Source organism: Dendropsophus ebraccatus, chromosome 7 (genome assembly GCF_027789765.1).
Source record: "Dendropsophus ebraccatus isolate aDenEbr1 chromosome 7, aDenEbr1.pat, whole genome shotgun sequence".
NCBI classification, from domain to species: domain Eukaryota; kingdom Metazoa; phylum Chordata; class Amphibia; order Anura; family Hylidae; genus Dendropsophus; species Dendropsophus ebraccatus.
Window position 1 is genome coordinate 47622335 of NC_091460.1, and position 22090 is coordinate 47644424.

The following is a 22090-nucleotide window of genomic DNA, read 5'->3' on the forward strand; positions in this document are numbered from 1 at the left end:
CCTGTTTGTGAGCAAAAATTAATACAAGGCACTGTCTTATTTTCGGGGAAACATGGCACTAGATGTCTATCTGGTTGTGCTGCAAGTTTGTTTGGCCAGTTATATGTTCCTGCTATGTTTTGAACAGTAGAAGTATGGGGGTAGAGTTAGCTTAAGAGTGACAGAGGAAGGTTTCTGCTGCAGCATACTGCCCATGCACCTTTTTGTATATATTTTGGAGCTTTTTTTGTAAGTTTTAATGCTTGTTTTTGCAGTGAAATAAAATAGAAAATAGGGTTGACTGGGTTTAAAAAAAAAATGGCAGTACTCTTAATGGCACTCTTAATCTTGTTACTCTTAAGGCCCTATTCCACGAAACAATTATCAGCCGTTACGGACGATAATCGTCCCGTGGAATTGACAGCAACGATCAGCCGACATCGTTAATGTCGGCTGATCGTTGCGTTGTTTGTCTTTCAAACATGTTGAAAGACAAACGACTGATACAGCAACGATCTGCTGCAGTCACTTTGTGGAATAAGATCGTCGGCAACAGACGCTGCTGTATCCTATGGGCTGCCCGGACAATCAGCAATCCCCCGGGCAGGCCCCCCCCCCCCCGGCAGCAGCGAGCGGAGAACGAGGAGCTAATAGCGCTTGTTTGCTCCTGTCAGTCGGCCCATGGAATAGGGCCTTAAATCTTATACTGCCATTCCAACGATAATAGAGTCTCCACTGATCTCCACTTCCCTTTCATGGAAAAGAAAATGCAGCCTTAGCCAACCACTAGCCGCAGTGCTGACATGCTTTAGCCAATGATTGAGCATTTCCTTGGGGGACCTAGTTACTGTCCGAGAGGCAGTGGTTAGGGATTCGTTAGGTGAGTACTACTTTATCTAATTAGTTAGTTACGATTTTTGCGTTTTATTTTTAACTTTTAAACCAAATCAGCCTCCTGTTGATAAAATTTCATCACATTGGACTAATGTTTAAAGGGGTAATTTGAAAAAAATAAATATATATATATATATACATTTTATTTTTTTTATCAACAGGTGTCGGAAACTTATACAAATTAGTAAATTACTTCTATTTAAAAATTTCAATCTTCCATTACTTCTCAACGGCAGTATGTCCTGCAAGAATTGGTATATTTTTTCTGATGCCACCTCTGTCTGTCTGTGACAGGAACTGGCAGCAAATCCCTATAGAAAACATTTCATATTTTAGACAGTTCCTGTCACAGACAGAGGTGGCAGCAGAGAACAGTGTATCAGACTGGAAATAATACACCACTTCCTGCAGGACATACAGCAACTGATAAGTACTGGATGTTATTTACATATCTATGTAACTTTCTGACACCAGTTTTGAAAAAAATAAAAATTTTGCAGAATATCCCTTTAACTAATGTTAATGTGTTAAAGCTTAACTAAAACATTGTGTAACATTTTCCTTTTTTTTTTTTCAATCGGTTTTCGTTTCCTGAATGCATTTTTTTTCTCCATGTATTGTACATGATAATGGAGACAGCCATCCTGACTAAGCTCTGGCTCTGAATTGCAAGATTTTAGAATTTTGTTCTCTAAATATACGAAGGCACGTGAAAAAGAAAAAAACATATGTATATATGTAACAAAAACTCATCTTCTGATGACAGATTCCCTTTAACTAGTGTCCCTTTAATTCTAAATGTTGACTGCCATCTAGCTTGTTCTGTCCATACATTGGAAAGTAACCTTATATTAACCCTGTAGTCTTTCATCAGTTTCCATTAAGCATGTGTACTAAAGTGTGGAGCTATGTGCCCGGTTATGTGTCCGGCAATAATGTCCATTGTGTATTTATAGTCCGCACAAAGACCTATAATAAAGCACTGCCTGTTTGCCTTTTGCCAGGAGGATGGGATACAGATGGGAAAGGCCTCAATGTCTGGGATACATTCACTCATCAGGGAGGAGATCGAGTTCTTAAGAACCATACTGGAGATGTAGCTTGTGGCAGCTACACACTGTGGGAAGAAGATTTGAAATGCATCAAACAGCTTGGATTGACTCATTACCGCTTTTCTCTTTCCTGGTCACGTCTGTTACCTGATGGGACGACAGGTTTTATCAACCAGAAAGGTAATTGTTTCTTACGGATACAAGGTTGAAGCTTTAATCAAGGTTATTGCTATTGTCTGGCATAATTAATTCTGGGTGTTCACCAGCATCAATCTATGTATGGGTACATGCCGAAGATCAAAGCAACGCTCCATGGTATATTTCCATCTATTAGTACCATGTCCTGATTAGCATTATATGTCATATATTGACTCGGCTGAACCGCTATGTTGTCAATGTGAGGACGTATAGATTTATAAATCAGGGCAGACCCATTTGCATACAGGATGCATGATAATGAATAGGTATATTACAGCATAATACGTGATCATAATGATCATGGTGCTAGGACTGAAATACATACTATAAATACAATCAAAAGTCCCTAACCGTAATTTGAAGCCTAAGGCAAGACATGGGGGTTGTGTAGTTGCTACTAATTACTAAGAACATGAACAGCAATAGTGTTCTTAGAGGGATTTCCTACAATATTCTGTAAATAAATTGTTATCCCAAGATGGCTTGTACATGGGTCCTGATTCAGACATTGCCCCTCCTCAGCATAGCCGCTATAAGGGTTTGTATGAGCATGTATGGCGCTTCACCATGCAAACCATGGTTTTTTTAAGGGAACGTGGTCACGTGGACCATGCTATCTGAGCTGCAGGCATAGTGTTGTAGAGCAGGAAGAGCTGAACAGATTGATATATAGTTTTGGGGAGTGATATTTAGTGTAACTTTCATTCTGTTCATTTAAAGACAACCTGTCATTATGAAAATGCAGTCCAGTCTGCGGACATCGTGTTACACAGCAGGAGGAACTGAGAAGATTCATATATAGCGGGGAGATTTATCAAACCTTGTGCAAAGAAAGAGCAAAGCAGGCCTCTGAAAAATGAAAACTAGTAGGTTTTTATGGGTACGTGCTCAATTTTTCCCATAGTTTTGTGGGCTAAGGAGTTCTACTCAGTAATTGAGTGGGTGATAGTTATAATAATATGCTCAGCCCCCACTGCTCTATAACAGGATGCCTGCAGATTGGACTCTTATTTCAAAGATTTTAAAAGGTTCCCTTTTAAATGCATGCTGGTTCTGGGCCTAGTCCAATGAGTAGTCTTATTAGTGATTGACATCTCTGGGTAGGACCGCCCACCAGACCCATGAGCTTACAATGAGGAAATAAAGGAGTACATTAAAGGAGAAGTCCGACAATTTCTAAGAGCCGGCAGCCTGCAGGGGGAGGGGTACCTCTCCTAACTAAAATTAATGCCAAAATGGCTAAATTTACCAATTAGTAAACCACATTTTTTGGAAATAAATAAGAATGCTATGAGTAGTTCTTTTTATCAGCTGCACTTTTATAGGATGCCAACCTTAGGTCAATCTGGTATGTGAAAGAACATTGGTATATGGGGTTGGCTCATTTGGTAAATTATCTACTTTTCTGTTACCACAAATGTAATGTTTTATAGTAGTGGTATAATATGGCTTTGTGCATTGATATAATATCACTAAATAACATTATACTTTCAAAACCTCAGGGGTGGAGTATTATAACAAGTTGATCGACAGTCTTCTTGCGATGAATGTAACTCCACTGGTTACGCTCTATCACTTTGATATGCCACAAGCCCTTGAAGACCAAGGTGGATGGAGCTCTGAGAAAACAGCAGATGTATTTGAACAGTATGCAAAGTTTTGCTTCTCTACCTTTGGTGACAGAGTTAAACTATGGATTACTGTCAATGAACCAGCTATGGTTGCCAAGCTTGGCTATGAACAAGCCATTTTTGCTCCAGGAAAAAAGGAAACGGGTTTTGGTGCATATCGGTCTGCACACAACATGATAAAAGCCCATGCCAAAGCATGGCACATGTACAACACCTTTTTCAAAGAAAAGCAAAAAGGGCTTGTCTCCATTGCTCTGGATAGCGACTGGGCAGAGCCTTTGGATCCTAATTCTGACGGTGACAAAGAAGCATGTGATCGATATCAACAGTTTCGCCTCAATTGGTTTGCAAATCCAATCTTCATTGATGGGGATTATCCTGCGGTGATGAAATCGGAGATCTCCAGAAATAGTAAAGAAGAAGGATTGATGACATCCAGACTGCCAGAATTCACAGATGAAGAAAAGAAAATTATAAAAGGCACCGCCGATTTCTTCTGCCTAAATTATTATACTTCTCGAAATGTGAGACCTCTCAGTACAAAGCCAAGTGGACCTAGTTATAACTCTGACACAGGAGCAGAAGGAATCAAAGATCCCAATTGGCCTGAAGCTGGAGTAGAATGGCTAGCTGTTGTTCCTTGGGGTCTACGTAAACTGCTAGCTTATATAAAGGTATGGAGTTTTCTTTATAACCTATAAAAGATCACAGGAGTTATACATGAGTATTGTACAGAACTTATAAGCTTTGCCATGCTTAGTGCAGGATGCAAGAGACACTTTATAACACAGGGCTCCTCTCTTTGATGTTCTTTAAATCCCTGTATCATGCATCAACTCCATAGAACATGTACTATGCCTATCCTCGTGTATATGTTTAATCAGACCTGCTTCTTTTACTTTTATTTTGACCCTTGAAAGTAGCACCATCTTAAATGTGGCCATTAGACAACAGAAAGTTTCACACCTTTGCAATTGAGGTTTAAAGGAGAACATGTGCCATGTTTTTCATGGCATACACCAGTAATTCTAAACTTCTTTTTCACGAAGGAACCTCTCTAGGAGAATGCCTTAAACTTTCCTTTGCCTAATGTAAAATTAAAGATTCTGCTTCTGCAGAACTCTTATCCTGGTATCGGCAAACCTGAGGAACTGTGGTTAAGACTTTGCCAACTTTATACTAATGAAGGACTTTAGCTGGCCATACACATGAGATAATGATTAGCAGATTTTGGTTAATCATAGAGTGATTGTTCACGGTGGCCGACGACAGTCTAATGTCTGAAGAAAATATGAGCATCCTAGTATTATTTTATTTTTTTTAACCATGGTGTGGACAAATTTAACCAGTTTAACTGTGTTGTGGGGATCGTTTGTGTGAATGCGCTCATGGACAACTGATTTTCCTCTTTTCTTTTTGGCAGACTAAGGTAGACATACAAGACATACTTGTCTATTCTTATCAAGCCCAGAATCTGATTTGCAGGTATCCGCTACTATGAGCCCCAATTAGATGTTTTTATCAGGGGAAGTGTAATAGTGCTGTATTGAAAGCCTACAGCATTCATCCATTGCGTCAGTGGGTGGCTCTGTGACCCCTTCACTCTCAGATGAACAGGAATCATATTGTAGATATGGAATATAGAAAGGCTCTGAATGTATTATATATTTAATTATTAAAAGAGATATCAACTTATACTCTCAATGGGAAGAGATGACTGTTATGATCCCTAAGAAAAACCAGATTCTTTATCTCGTAATTACTACCATGCCGCCACATCTCAGGTAGGGATAAGAAGAGGCCATACACACAATAGCGAAATAATTATAAAATATCGAATGCTAGTTGTGAGCCCATCTACAATGACTAGCAGCTACAGATAAGGACTCGACTTCGGGATTGTTAATGATGCTCTTCCGTGTATTGCTCCTAATGATCTAGACTCCATTGTTAGAAGATTGTTACTCCTAATGTATAAACGCTATTTCTGGAGGATGCTACAAAGGTAAAAAGAATGCACCATTTACAACATAGACCTAAGGCTGTCCAGAAAATTACAGGTTTGTAAGCTGAACATCAATAGTGGAGGCTATTTGAGGCACTCTAAAGGCGTAATATTCAACATCCCCTCTTGTAAAATAACATATATTACTAATAATTGTCATGGTTTTATGATTCATATCTTAGAATGAACTCTTCTAATTGGCAAGCATAAAAGCTCAAAGACGTCTATTGATCCAACCTGATATACTGGCATTTTATACACTGAAAGTAGCCCGGATGGGCATCTTATGTAAGAAATTGTTTTAATACGATACAGGAGATGGAAAACTATTAATCTGTTTAGACGCCGTTATAAGAGCTGGAGAGAGATATTTAGATGGATAGTGTAAGACTCACATTTTATAGTAATACATGGCTGATGTCAATCAGAACTACTGTATTTTATAGGAAAATATTAAGTTTTTCCATACAAAATTAAGGATGGAAGTCTATATCCATGTTAAAGGGCCTAACAAAGATTCAATGGAAGTGGGGATCATTTTACTAAACGAAAAACGAAAATATCTATCTTACTTTTATATAGAGGAATAAGAGGTTGACATTACAGGCCCAAAACCTAAATCTGCTTTGGTGATCCCACCATTATGTCGTGTTCACACATACATAACAGCCACTATACAAGGGGCATTCATGGCTATGCTCATATCTTGTTTTCTAACCTGTTGCATCCTGACCACTCTTCGGCTCTTGACCACTAGTTATGTTCCTGAATATACTTCTGCTATCTTAGCACTACTGTTCCCAATTCATGACAATTTTGTGGACCAAACTGTTGGAATCCTACTTGTTGGGAGTAAGGGTAAGCCCAGACATCTCAGTGCCAAACATATTGTGGCACTGGAGAATCTTCATAGCTGGAAACATGATCGTGACAAGTTGTGATACATGAGTCCCTCACAAATCCCATTGCACAGATGGATACATGTTGACCTTACATGATGCCCCTTTGGTGTGCCAGCCTACTCTGAACTTGTTATTTATATACTCTTCATTTAGTATTTATGGCTATTAAATTGAGTCAGTGCATTGGCAATTCATAGTTTGTATTTTCCTAGAACACGTTTGGGGACCCAGACATCTACATCACAGAGAATGGATTTGCTCAAAGTGACCCTCCGGTTCTCCAGGACGTGCAAAGATGGGGATATTTTGAAGAAACGTTGACAGAAGTTTTGAAAGGTGAAACTTTTTTTTATTATAGTTGTAGTGCATATATGCTTCCCCCGCAGTGTAACATAATGGCTGATGAGGAGAGATTGTATATTGTATATTATGTCATTGTAGTATAAGTGGTATGCCTGAACACAGGGTAATTTTAGCATGTGAGAATGGCATCTCTCATCAAAACTATTCACAAAGATAGATTGTCAGGTACATAAAGCAGAAAACAGCAGCATGCATTCCATAGATACGGGGGACTACGTTACTATGGTATAGTTGAGCTCTGCATGTAATATTGCCTTAATTCTCACCCAGATTGAGCTATAATTATGGGGACTTTTTAATCTTTGCCTTCTCTTTGTTTTTGTCCTGTTCCTCCATCATGCTTTCACTCTCCTTCCATCCACTCCCTTCTAAGTTGTACCTAGACCATCAGCACTACAAACATTTAGGGCCCAAAGTTGTGAGTTAACAAGGAAGTGCAAATACATTTTCCAATTCTTTTTAAGTAAAAAAAACTGTGAAAAAAACCAATGGCATCAGATACCCTACACGTTAGGCAAGAATGGCTTCTGGGCTAGCGTGATGGATTCTTGGTGGAACCAGGAAGGGAGGTCCATAAAAGGGTATTAAGGCTTATTCACACAGGCAAGATCTGTGCTCATTTTATGTAGAACTGTATTATTGTATTAAGTGTATGGAGTCAGTGTGAAAATCAGGGAAGATTTTGCATCTCCTATTGATTTGAACAGGTAATGGAAGTCATGGGAGCTTTACAAATCTGAACAGTATACATTTTGCACTTATACTTTTTCAGGAAGTAACAGAACTAATTAATTCCTTCTATAGCTCTTTAAGTTCCTTCACAATTTATATACTATATTCTGCATTGTAGTAATAATGTTCTATGATTTTCTACATTCATAGTTTGAAATGGAACTACAGGTGGTTTTTCAGTTTATTCCTTATAAATAAAACAGTTAAAGCGAGTACCATCAGGTGCATTCGCTTTAAGTCTATCATATTAAGAGAACAGCACCGGCGCGGGCCTGGTTCCCACGCACGGCGCCGGTCTATTACCGGGCACCGGCCCGGGCAGAAGCACTGGAGGCGGCCCGGGCCACCCACAGTGGTGAAAACCACACCTCTGTGACACAGCTCCATTAGAATTGAAAAAAGCACAGCTGCATTGGCTTCCCCACGCTGGCTCCATTTTATTGATATGCTAGGCCAATCTACTAAATGACAAAGAGTGGTCAGTACTCACAACACAAAAGTCCCTTTAGATGGAATGTGGTGTTCTTATTTTGGCTGTATGCCTCTCCACGAGCACGCGAGAAAAAACCCCCGGACCCAAGGGCATCCAACAAGGTATAAGCATAAAAGTACTCTCCAGCTCGCAATCTACTAAATACATTCTTCTCTACTGTATTCACAGAGGAGAATCCCATAACAGACGATATAACTAGGGATAATGTTAATCCTCCCATAAATCTCACCTGCCTAACACAACAAGAAGTGGGGAAACGCCTTAAAAACATTAAAATCCATAAGTCACCGGGCCCAGAAGGTATCCATCCTAGAGTTTTGCAAGAATTAAATACTGTGTTGGACAGACCGTTATTCCTATTATTTAAAGATTCTATTACGACAGGGATTCTTCCACAGGACTGGCGCATAGCTAATGTGGTACCAATATTCAAGAAGGGGTCAAGGAGTGATCCTGGAGACTACAGGCCTGTAAGTCTAACATCTATAGTAGGTAAAGTATTTGAGGGGATTGTAAGAGATGCTATACTGGAGTATCTTAATGAAAATAATCTTATGACGCAGCACCAGCATGGATTTATGAGGGATCGGTCCTGTCAGACTAATCTGATCGGCTTCTATGAAGAGGTAAGTTATAGACTGGACCTGGGGGAGGCTGTGGATGTTGTGTATCTGGACTTTTCAAAGGCATTTGATACTGTGCCGCATGAAAGGTTGGTCTACAAAATGAGGATACTGGGACTCGGGGAAAACGTATGCAAATGGGTAAGTAACTGGTTGTGTGATAGAAAACAGAGGGTGGTCATTGATGGAACATATTCAGATTGGGTTTTAGTTACTAGTGGGGTACCACAGGGGTCAGTGTTGGGTCCACTTCTTTTTAATATTTTTATTAATGATCTTGTAGAGGGGCTACAGAGTAGAATCTCCATTTTTGCAGATGATACTAAACTGGGTAAAGTAATCAGTACAGAGGAGGATAATATCATATTACAGAGGGATTTGGAGAAGCTAGAGGGTTGGGCGGAGAAATGGCAAATGAAGTTTAATGTGGATAAATGTAAGGTTATGCATTTGGGCCATAGAAATAATAAGTACAGTTATGTGCTAAATAATAAAACACTGGGTAAAACTACTTCCGAAAAGGACCTGGGGGTATTGGTGGACAGTAAACTCAACTTTAGTGATCAGTGCCAGGCAGCAGCTGCCAAGGCTAATAAAATAATGGGATGCATCAAAAGAGGTATAGATGCTAAAGATGAGAACATAGTTTTGCCTCTTTATAAATCACTGGTCAGACCACATATGGAATACTGTGTACAGTTTTGGGCACCGGTATATAAGAAGGACACAGCTGAACTAGAGCGGGTGCAGAGGAGGGCAACAAAGGTCATTAAGGGAATGGGTGGGTTACAGTACCAGGACAGGTTATCACGCTTGGGGTTATTTACGCTAGAAAAAAGACGTCTTAGGGGCGATCTGATCACAATGTACAAATATATGAATGGACAGTACAGAGATTTTTGTAGTGGTCTTTTTACTCCTAGGTCTGTAACAATGACAAGGGGGCATCCTCTACGTCTAGAGGAAAGAAGATTTCATCATCAGCATCGACGCGGGTTCTTTACTGTACGAGCGGTAAGACTGTGGAACTCTCTGCCACATGATGTTGTCATGGCTGATTCATTAAATAAGTTCAAGGGAGGCCTGGATGCTTTTCTTGAACAATATAATATTACAAGTTATGGGCATTAGATTTCTGGTGATACGTTGATCCGGGGATTGTTCTGGTTGCCATTGCAGTCGGGGGAGGGGGGGGGGGGAGTTTCTCCCTGTGGTGGGGCGTTTGTCTTCTGCCCCATAGGGGTTTTTCGCCTTCCTGGATCAACACAGTAGGATTTTCCTAGGTTGAACCTGATGGACTCTTGTCTTCTTTCAACCTTATTTACTATGTTACTATGTTACTATGTTACACTTAAAACTAATGTACCTGATAGATCCATTTTAAAGCGAATGTACTATCAGCTAAATATGAAATGTGAGCTCCTGACCCTCTGCTGTGACAGGCTATTATTATACATACAGTACACAGTAGACAGGCTCCCGACCCGACCCTCTCTGCTGTGACAGACTATTATTATACATACAGTACACAGTAGACAGGCTCCCGACCCGACCCTCTCTGCTGTGACAGGCTATTATTATACATACAGTACACAGTGACAGGCTCCCGACCCCCGCTGGAGCACCCTATACTCACCTGATCCCGCTGGGTCACGCTTCTGGAGGTGGTCGGGTGGCTGAGATATAAGCACCCGAAGCCCGGCGCGCGTGCTCCTCAGATGAGTCCAACGCTCATAGAGAATGACGGAGCGTCGGACTAGCCTGTCATTCTCTATGAGCGTTGGACTCATCTGAGGAGCGCACGCGCCAGGCTTCGGGCGCTCATATCTCAGTCACCCGACCACCTCCAGAAGCGGGACCCAGCGGGATTAGGTGAGTATAAGGTGCTCCAGCGGGGGTCGGGAGCCTGTCACCCCGGCACGGGGAGTGACAGGTTCCCTTTGGGCAAATATTACCTGTCTCTTAGCAAAGTTATAAAATTATGTTTCCTAAAGATTTTAGAGCTGGAGCGACGGATTGGGATAAGAGTTATATCTCCTGATTCATGGTGAGAGACCCTATTGTATGCTGCCTTTACTTTAGTCAGCAAAAAGTTGCGGACAGGTCCGCTCTAAGGAACAAGGCACCTCCTGTGTGTCTGCCCATATATGTAGTGGTTTATGCTACATGGCCATTAACTGCAATGCAAAACTGGCTCTGTAATGCTGTCTTTACCCATGATGCTTATACCAGTAAAGGCCATTAATATCATGGTGGAAAATTTATCAATTGCTGCCCCAGCACAGACCAGGGAAAGTCACAATTTTTTTTTGTAAAGCAACAGATTGTACAAAACTTTTGAGACTTTTACCAGTTGCTTAGATGAATATAAGCAGTTTGGTCTTACTTACTCTGATACATTGTTGAAAACCATTGCAATAATAAAGAAATTTATTCTTCTGATGCATTTAGCTCAGGTAATAAATAAACATGCTGCAGAAGCAAATAGCATTGCTTCTCTGTCTGTCATAGTTCTGAAACCACCAAAAATTCATTTGTTTTGGGGGTCTTAGTTCTGTGTTTATGGTTATACATCCTGGTTTAGCAGTTGCTTAGTACTGTAAGTCCAAGGATACTTTGCTTTTCCTCAGGTTTTCATCACAGTCCTCCCACCCTACCTACTCTCCTCCTCCAGCACTCCTGCTAGTTCCCCACCCAAAGCTTTTCCAGAACATATAGTTTCACTGTAGACTTTTGCACAGTAAGCTTGCAGCATTTGCAGGGAAAAAAGATGTTCTGCAACAGCTTTGATTGGGGAATCGGCAGGAGTGCTGGAGGAGGGGAGTAGGCAGGGTGGGAGGATTGTGATGAAAAACTGAGGAAAAGCAATGAAATCTGTGACTTCAGAGGATGAAGCATTGTTTACAAAGAGAGAGATGAGGCGGGGAGCTGTAGACAATACTCATTTTGTAGTTCTGCTGTTTTCTATTTCCTGTGAGTAGTGAGTCACACAAAAACCACTGAAGCCAGTACTATAAGCGATAATACTACATTAGTAATTTAAATCTTAGGGTAAATAGAATTTTCATATATCTGATAACCCCCTTAAGTGTCAGCATGTTCGTTGTTACAAATGTTCTCTGACATTAACCAAAGATCTTGGAAGGGTGAGGAATAAAAAATGTAAAATACATTAAAAAGTTTCAGAACTTTTTTTTTAAATTAAAACATGAATTTTGTGATTAAATTAGTTGTGGAACTATATATCCCAGCATGACCCATCGGATATATTAGTACTTATCATAAAGAACACTGTTAATATCATCATTCTATACCAATCACGCAGTAATCTGCTATGACGGTGCGGTTGTCTCCCTTATGTCTATGGAGTTGCCTCCACATAGACTGGAGGGGGCAGTGTTCTTCCACGTCTCCAATGCTAAATTTAAATGATCAAACCCAACATCTTTGAGACTGCCACAGAATTCTCCCAACTTCTAGATGCTAAGCATGTACACCTGTTCAAAAGTTGTTCTAGGAAACGGAGATTAAGTCGATATGAAAAATGTCTTCACTTAAATAAAAAGCTTTTTCCAGAACTTTCCGTTCATTAACATAGCCTATGTCTATAGATGACGATAATACATGTGGTATATGAGCTCCGCATGCAGAAAGGACAGCTTTGTTCTAGACGGAAGCGCATCCTTCAATCCTTTTGAATCCAGGAGAAGCGTGGAGCGTAAGACACACACCCTGCTACAATCACAAAGAAGCACACTCTTCCTACTTTCTGCAGACGGGGATAAATCCTGTAGCTGGAAGCCCGGAAAAGAGACATTAGAAGTAAGAGAAATGTGCTGAGTCACAAGAAGCTCCGCTGCTAAAACCTAACAAGTTCAGAATTTGAGTGGCTGCCAAGCGTGATGTAGCTAATGTACAGGATGAGTCTGGACTACTGTACTGCAGATCAATGATCTTGAAACCTGTCAATAACACTACAGGATTACTAAGTATTTATACACCTACAAAATCACTATAGGAAGTAATGATTTACTCTTCTAAATCTCCTAACAGAAGTATATCAGATACAATAGCACCAAACAATTCTGTCTGCAAATCTGTTTTTATTCATGATCCATATCCCACCGCATGGTCATGTCCATGTGTCTAAAGGAATCACAGGTGTGACTATAGGGTACACCTCAGCCAACAGGTGTCACTGTTGTTCTCCATTGTCTCCATTTGTGTGAAAAATATCTGCTTGCGATTAGAAATATCATTATGGATTGAAGGATCATTTCCCATAAAATAAAACATTAATGTTAGCCCACACTTTTTCTTATTAAATAAAGGAATATTTACTTTATGTTGATAAATAGTTCACAAACATGGAGTCTATACAGAGGTATACAGAGTTGTAGGCACTCTCACATGTATTGCCATATGGGGCCTCTATACAGCATATTATGTAGTTGGTCTATAAAATACAGCATCCTATGGAGAATACTAAGTACACTATGTAAAATATCTCTTAAATGTTTAGTGAAACTTCTTGGCAATATATAAACTTATTGTTACTTATATGTGAAAGAACAAACATAGAAATAACAAAATAAAAACTTGACAAAAAAAAGGATACACGTATGAAAACATACAAGGACATGATTAATGCCCTATGGTCAGTTTGAACCAAAGGACAAAACCAGATAAACCTACGATTACTTGCAAATTAGACTGACTTGTCTGCTCCTCATGTACGCACACAGGACAGTGTATTCTGAAGTGTTAACTGTAGTGACAACAATTGATGGCAGCCATTCCAAAGGGGTTGTCCCCAGCTATCCACAAACTGTCTATGCCATAGTAGAATGGCGCCCTCTATGTTCTATTTCCTTTACCAATGGACCAGATTTACTTTTGAAGATTTCTGTCTCAGTTTGTTACAAAATGAAGTTTATGTGACTTTTATGTGACTATTTTAGACATTGAAAGGGTTTGGCTAAGGGTGCCTTCACACATACTGGATCCGCAGCGAATTTCACACTGGGAGTTTGCAGCGAAATCTGCTGCAGATCCTGGTATAGTGAAGTTCTATGGGTTACATATCCACAGCGGAATTTTCAGCATACATTACCCTCCTCAGCGCTGCGGCTGTGTGAAGCTCCCGGCTCCTCTCGCTCCCCATCAGCCAAACAGTGCTGCCGTGTACTGATTGGCTGGTGGGGACCGTGGGGAGCCGGGAGCCTCACACACAGCCTCGGTGCCAAGCAGGTAATGTATGCTCCGGGACGGGGGTTGCGGGCGGTGGGGGGTTAAAGGGGCCAGCTTACATATCCGCAAAGGAATGAAAATTCCGCTGGGGATACGTAACACATAGACCTTCACACTACATGGATCCGCAGTGGATTTCGCTGCAAACTCGCAGCGTGAAATCCGCTGCGGATCCGGTACGTGTAAAGACACCCTTATAGAAAATCGGCATGGCTTTCATGCAACTCCATGGCCAAGATTTATCAAAGGGTGTAAAATTTAGACTGGTGCAAACTGCCCCCAGCAACCAATCACAGCTCAGCTTTCAGCTGTGGCAAAAATGAAAGCTGAGCTGTAATTGGCTGCTTTGAGCAGTTTGCACCAGTCTAAAATTTACACCCCTTGATAAATCACCCCCTGTGTGTCATAATTTTGGTGCACACCTTTTGGCCTGAAGGAAGCTAGCTATACTTTTTTTTACCCATCAACTGTCTCCTTGAATCCCCACAAGTACATGTGAATCCTCAGCTTGGATAAGCATTTGTATGTTCAGAATAGAAAGATGAAGATAAGCTACTGTCAGGCTTAACTCCCCAAGAAAAAATATTAGGTAGTTAAAATCCAACATTATTGTGGAAAAGTCAGGAAGCCAACAAAAACTTTAGATTGCTGTCTGGACCTGCCGAAGCTGGTGGATTCCCCAGAAACATGTCTGGTGGGTTTGGCAAATACATGTTGGGGCTATGTTCCCACTATGTATATTTCAGTCAGTATATTTCAGTCAGTATATGTATATTTCAGCCAGTATTGTGGTCCTCATATTGCAACCAAAACCAGGAGTGGATTAAAACACACAGAAAGGCTATGTTCACACAATGTTGTAATTGAGTGGATGGCTGCCATTTAATGGCAAATATTTGCTGTTATTTTAAAACAACGGCTGTTGTATTGAAATAATGGCAGTTATTTACCGTTATATGGCGGCCATCCACTCAATTTCAACATTATGTGAACAGAGCCTTTCTGTGTTTTTAATCCACTCCTGGTTTTGGTTGCAATACTGACTGAAATATACGTAGTGTGAACCCAGCCCTAATGTGTATGGGAGGCTTTAGACTAGATATTCTGAATATGAGCTAAATGTATTGCACCACACAGGCCGCTGTGATAAATCTGGTGTATTTGTAGACTGTGTAAGTATTAGATGGTATTTGTAAATCTGTCCCAATTATATTTACATATTACTGCAGCTAAGAGCGAACCCAGAAGAATGAGAAGTATACTTTAAATATTTTTCCTAAATATCCCATTGCTTTTGAACCAACTCATAGAAATGTAGAAACTTCTGTCTTTGGCTCAAAAAACTGCATCAAAAACTAATTAAAAATGCAGTGTGTGAAGCCACCCCTATAGGGATCCTCCAGTTTGAGGAATGTCTGATGAATGTTAAGCGGCTTCAATCTATAGATGTGGCCCAGAGTAGCATTTAAAGCAGAAACATCAATTATGGAAAAGATTTACTTAGAGCATTCCATCCCACAGTCCATTCTATATGTGCTTGTAATTAGTAACCATGTATTCATGCAACATAGGGAGTGATGGAGTAAAAAACTATAAAGTTAGTATTTTTTATTGTTTTAACAGGATCTGGGATGGCTCTTTTTATTAGATTGTGAATGAAGAACTCTTCTTATATTTTCAAGGTTTTTTCTTTTTCAGGGTCGCCTTAAGTGCAAAAAAAAAATATTTCCATTAATTGATTATATGGTCAGTTAACGTGTCACTAATAGAGATGAGTGAACCTGGAGCATGCTGGAGTCCATCCGAACCCGAACTTTTGGCATTTGATTAGCGGTGGCTGCTAAAGTTGGATAAAGCCCTAAGGCTATGGGGAAAACATGGATATAGTCATTGGCTGTATCCATGTTTTCCCGACAACCTTAGAGCTTTATCCAAGTTCAGCAGCCACTACTAATCAAATGGTGAAAGTTCGGGTTCGGATGGACTCGAACCCGAACCTGGTTCGCTCATCTCTAGTCACTAATATGGCGAACATTTTGGTTTCTTACTCTGAAAACATACTGATAGGTTAATTTACCTTTTATCGAGCATAATGTCTTATAAAAAAAAAAGAGAGAAAAAGTCCCCCCCCCAAAAAAACCTTATTGTGTTGCAGTGGTAGTCGCAATAACAATGGGGCACTACATGGTGAAGATGGATAATGCAGGGTATCCTCGTAGATAGAACATAAGCAATCCTTAAATCACCTCAGAAGACGCCCCCGTTTTGTTATTGCGGCTACCACTGCAACCCATACACCTCTACTATTAACCAAACAATTTACAACTAGTACTAATCCCATAAAAAGCATAAACACGAATGAACAATTAAAAACTAGGTGGAGGGGCAGGGGAGGAATTCATGTATAATACACAATAAATGCAGGGGGTGACTATGCACAGATACACACAGTTTGCAGGCCATAAATCATATAATGGTGGCTAAAGTGCCCAAAAAAACTGAGTATTCAGACCTGAACCACATAAAGGCCTAAGTATATGAGTCCGGATTACAACTCAGCCTCTCCATCTTACCCTCCAACGTGTTTTGTAAGTTCTTTTTCTAGTGAAAATCTTTTTCTTTCAAATCAGTTGGTTTCAGAAAGTCATATAGATTTGTAATTTACTTCTATTTAAAAATATCAAGTCTTCCCATACTTATCAGTTGCTGTATGTCCTGCAGGAAATGTGTTCTTTTCAGTCTGACACAGTCAGACTGTCCAGAGCAGCAGCAAGTCCCCATAGAAAACCTCTCCTGCTCTAGACCGTTCCTGACTTGGACAGAGATGTCAGCAGAGAGCACTGTGTCAGGCTGAAAAGAAAACAACATTTCCTGCAGGACATACAGTAGCTGATAAGTATGGGAAGACTCAAAATTTTTAAATAGAAGTAAATTACAAATCTATATAACATTCTGAAACCAGTTTAAAAGAAAAACATTTTCGCTGGATAACCCCTTTAAGCCCTAGACAACCCTGGGCGTACCCGTATGTCCTGGGCTGCCTAGAGGTGTTCAGAGCGCGGCCGCTGTTTCGGATGCCGCATGTAGCCCGGGACCGCGGCTATTAGCGTGCACGGTCCGATTGCCGTGCCCGCTGATTATATATTCAGATGCAGCTGTCAAAGTTGACAGCTGCATCTGAATACATACTGCAGCCTCATATCTGGTGTCTAGTGGGGAGATTGCCCCCCCCCCCCCCCCCCCCCGTGACATTGTTCCGGAGGGGCGATCCCCGTGTTCTTACCCGGCCCGGGTCTGCGCCATAATGGCACTGATCCCGGCTCGGCATTCGGTAGTTTCCGGCTGCAGCAGCCCCAGGGGGGCTTCTTGTATAGGTGTTAAAAAAAAAAAAAAAGGTTTTTATTAATAAAAAGCCCCCTCCCCTAATAAAAGTTTGAATCACCCCCCTTTTCCCATATTATAAATTAAAATAAATAAACATATTTGGTATCGCCGCATGCGTAATCGCCCAAAATATTAATTAATCACATTCCTGATCTCGCACGGTAAACGGCGTAAGCGCAAAAAAATCCCAAAGTGCAAAATTGGGCATTTTTGGTCGCATCAAATCCAGAAAAATTGTAATAAAAAGCAATCAAAAAGTCGCATATGTGCAATCAAGGTACCGATAGAAAGAACACAACATGGCGCACAAAATGACACCTAACACAGCCCCATAGACCAAAGGATAAAAGCGCTATAAGCCTGGGAATGGAGTGATTTTAAGGAACGTATATTTGTTAACAATGGTTTGAATTTTTTAAAAAGCCATCAGATAAAATAAAAGTTATACATGTTACATATCGTTGTAATCGTAACGACTTGAGGAACATATATAACAAGTCAGTTTTACCCCAGGGTAAAAAAAAAGCAACTGCTATGGCCTTTTAACCCCTTTGTGCTGCAGCTAGTTTGGGCCTTAATGACCAGGCTAATTTTTCAAAATCTGACCTGTCTCACTTTATGCTCTTATAGCTCAGTGATGCTTTAACGTATGCTAGCGATTCTGAGATTGTTTTTTCGTGACATATGGCACTTTATGTTAGTGGCAAAATTTGGTCACTACTTTGTGTGTTTTTTGTGAAAAACATCAAAATATCATGAACAATTTAAAAAATTTGCATTTTATGAACTTTGAAATTCTCTGCTTCTAAAAAAAGAAAGTCGTAGCACATAAATTAGTTACTAAGTCACATTACCAATATGTCTTCTTTATTCTGGCATAATTTGGTAAACATATTTTACTTTTTTAGGGTGTTATGGGGCTTAGAAATTTATCAGCAAATTATCACATTTTCGTGAAACTGATTTTTTTAGGGACCAGTTCTTTTTTTAAATGGATTTAGAAGTCTGGTATCCTGAAAACCCCCATAAGTGACCCCATTTTGGAAACTACACACCTTAAAGAATTAATCTAGGGGTATAATGAGCATTTTAACCCTACAGGGGCTGGAGGAAAGTATTCACAATTAGGCAGTAAAAAAATTGAAAATTTAAATTTTCCAATAATATATACGTTTAGATTAAAGTTTCTCATTTTCAAAAGGAATATGAGACAAAAACACCCCAAAATTTGTAATGCAGGTTCTCTTGAGTACAACGGTACCCCATATGTGGGCGTAAACCACTGTATGGGCACACAGCAGGGCTCAGAAGGAAGGGAGCGCCAATTAGCTTTTCCAATGCAGATTTTGCTGAAGAAGTTTCTGAGCGCCAGGTGCGTTTGTAGTGCCCCTGTAGTGTCAGCAGAGAGAAAACCCCCCATAAGTCACCCCATTTTGGAAAGTACACCCCTCAAAGAATTCATCTTGGTGTGTGGTGACCATTTTGACCCCACAGGTATTACAGGAAAGTATTCAAAAGCAGACAGTAAAAATGAAAAACTCGAATTCTTCCAATAAAATGTTCGTTTAGTTTGAAATTTCTCAATTTCACGAGGAACAAGAGGAAAAAAGTACCCCAAAATTTGTAACGCAGGTTCTCCTGAGTACAATGGTACCCCATTTGTGGGCATAAACCACTGCATGGGCACACAGGAGGGCTCAGAAGGGAAGGAGCGCCAATTAGCTTTTTCAATGCAGATTTTGCTGCAGAAGTTTCCGAGCGCCAGGTGCGTTTGCAGTGCCCCTGTAGTGCCAGCGGAGTAAAATCTCGCCATAAGTCACTCCATTTTGGAAAGTGCACCCCTCAAAGTATTCATCTTGGTGTGTGGTGACCATTTTGACCCCACAGGTATTAGAGGAAAGTATTCAAAAGTAGACAGTAAAAATGAAAAACTCAAATTTTTCCAATATTATGTTCTTTTAGTTTGAAATTTCTCAATTTCACGAGGAACAAGAGGAAAAAAGTACCACAAAATTTGTAACGCAGGTTCTCCTGAGTACAATGGTACCCCATATGTGGGCGTAAACCACTGTATGGGCACACAGGAGGGCTCAAAAGGGAAGGAGCGCCAATTAGCTTTTTCAATGCAGATTTTGCTGAAGAAGTTTCCGAGTGCCAGGTGCGTTTGCAGAGCCCCTGTAGTGTCCACAGAGTAAAATCTCCCAATAAGTCACTCCATTTTGGAAAGTGCACCCCTCAAAGAATTTATTTTGGGGTGTGGTGAGCATTTTGACCCCACAGGTGTTTGAGGAAAATATTCAAAAGTAGACAGTAAAAATGAAAAACTCGAATTTTTCCAATAATATGTTCCTTTAGTTTGAAATTTCTCAATTTCACGAGGAACAGGAGAGAAATGTCACCCCAATATATGTAAAGCAGGTTCTCCTGAGTAGAATGGTACCCCATATGTGGGCATAAACCACTGCATGGGCACACAGCCGGGCTCAGAAGGGAAGGAGCGCCAATTAGCATTTTCAGTGCAGATTTTTCTGAAGAAGTTTCTGAGCGCCAGGTGCGTTTGCAGAGCCCCTGTAGTGTCAGCAGAATAGATTCCCCCCAAAAGTCACCACATTTTGGAAAGAGCACCCCTCAAAGAATTCATCTTGGTGTGTGGTGACCATTTTTACCCCACAGGTATTAGAGGAAAGTATTCAAAATTGGCCAGTAAAAATGAAAAACTCGAATTTTTCCAATAATATGTTGGTTTAGTTTGAAATTTCTCAATTTGACGAGGAACAGGAGAGAAAATTCACCACAAAATCTGTAACGCAGGTTCTCCTGAGTAAAAAGGTACCCCATATGTGGGCATAAACCACTGTATGGGCACACAGCAGGGCTCAGAAGGGAAGGAGCGCCAATTTACAGGAGCAAAACCGCAGCTAGTAATAGTTATTAGAATAGCGCAGTTACTAAAATAAAATAAAAAAAATGAAATTACAGGTAATGTGGGGTGGTTACGGGCAACCAGGGGTGGTTATGGGCAACCTGAGGTGGTTACAGGTAATCTGGGGTGGTTACGGACAACATGGGGTGGTCACGGGCAACCTGCTGTGGTTACAGGCAACGTGGGGTGGTTACAGGCAACGCGGGGTGGTTACGGGCAACGTGTGGTGGTCACGGGCAACGTGTGGTGGTCACGGGCAACCTGCTGTGGTTACGGCAACGTGGGGTGGTTACAGGCAACGTGGGCTGGTTACAGGCAACGTGGGCTGGTTACAGACAACGTGGGCTGGTTACAGGCAACGTGGGCTGGTTACAGGCAACGTGGGCTGGTAACGGGCAACGTGGGCTGGTTACGGGCAACCTGCTGTGCTTACAGACAATCTGGGATGGTTACGGGAAACGTGGGGTGGTTACGGGCAACCTGCAGTGCTTACAGACAATCTGGGGTGGTTACGGGCAACCTGCAGTGCTTACAGACAATCTGGGGTGGTTACAGGCAACGTGGGCTGGTTACGGGCAACCTGCTGTGCTAACAGACAATCTGGGGTGGTTACGGGCAACGTGGGGTGGTTACGGGCAATGTGGGGTGGTTATGGATAAACTGAAGTTCTTATAGGCAATCTGGGGTGGGTACCTGTAATCTGACATGGGCACCGCAATCTGGAGGGGGTCATTGGCAATTTGGGGTGGTCAGAGGCGACGTGTGGTGGTCAGAGGCGACGTGTGGTGGTCAGAGGCGACGTGTGGTGGTCAGAGGCGACGTGCGGTGGTCAGAGGCATCGTGGCGTGGTCAGAGGCATCGTGGCGTGGTCAGAGGCATCGTGGCGTGGTCAGAGGCAACGCGCGGTGGTTACGTGCAATCTGGGGGGGGGGGTTACATGTAATCTGGCATGATTACGGGGAACCTGGGGGGTTATGTGCAACCTGGAAGGGTTACAGACAATCTGGGATTGTTACTGATAAACTGAAGTGCTTATAGGTAATCTGGGGTGGGTACATGTAATTTGGGGTGGTTACGGGCAATCTGGAGGGGGTCACTGGCAATTTGCGGTGGTTACGGGCAACGTGCGGTGGTTACGGGCAACGTGCGGTGGTTACGGGCAACGTGCGGTGGTTACGGGCAACGTGCGGTGGTTACGGGCAACGTGCGGTGGTTACGGGTAATCTGGGGAGGGGTTAGGGGTAATTTGGGAGTAAACTGCAATTATTACTATAATAAAAAGTGTGTGTTTTATTTTTTTGTATGTTTGTCACTTTTTGTACTTTATACATTCATTTTCACTGTATTACTATGATTACTGTGATATTTTCTATCACAGTGATCATAGTTCAGTGACAGAGACCAAATTGGTCTCTGTCACTTTAAATTTTCAGAGCTTGGCTGGTTGTGAAGCGCATGCGCACTTCATAACCAGCCAGGACGTCGAGGAGGAAGGAGCTCCGTGGATCCGGTGAGTATATGGGGAAGGGAGGGTGACTCGGGGACGGGGGTGACAGGGGGGGGGTGGGGGGCGACTTGGGGGGTGGGGGGACATCACTTTTTATCCCCTGTCACCAATCATTTATGGTGACAGGGGATAAAAAGTGCCGGGAGCACATGGT

General features: G+C 41.4%; 1 protein-coding gene across 4 annotated transcripts in view; it reads left to right on the top strand.

Annotated features, from left to right (window-relative positions):
* LOC138797388 (cytosolic beta-glucosidase-like) overlaps positions 1 to 22090 on the top strand; it is a 59157-nt gene that overhangs the window by 29860 nt on the left and 7207 nt on the right. For all 4 annotated transcript variants that reach the window (XM_069977464.1, XM_069977467.1, XM_069977465.1 and 1 more), the window contains exons 3-5: positions 1878 to 2105; positions 3626 to 4428; positions 6874 to 6997. In XM_069977464.1, the coding sequence (XP_069833565.1) occupies positions 1878 to 2105; positions 3626 to 4428; positions 6874 to 6997 (1155 nt within the window). The remainder of the gene's footprint in view (positions 1 to 1877; positions 2106 to 3625; positions 4429 to 6873; positions 6998 to 22090) is intronic.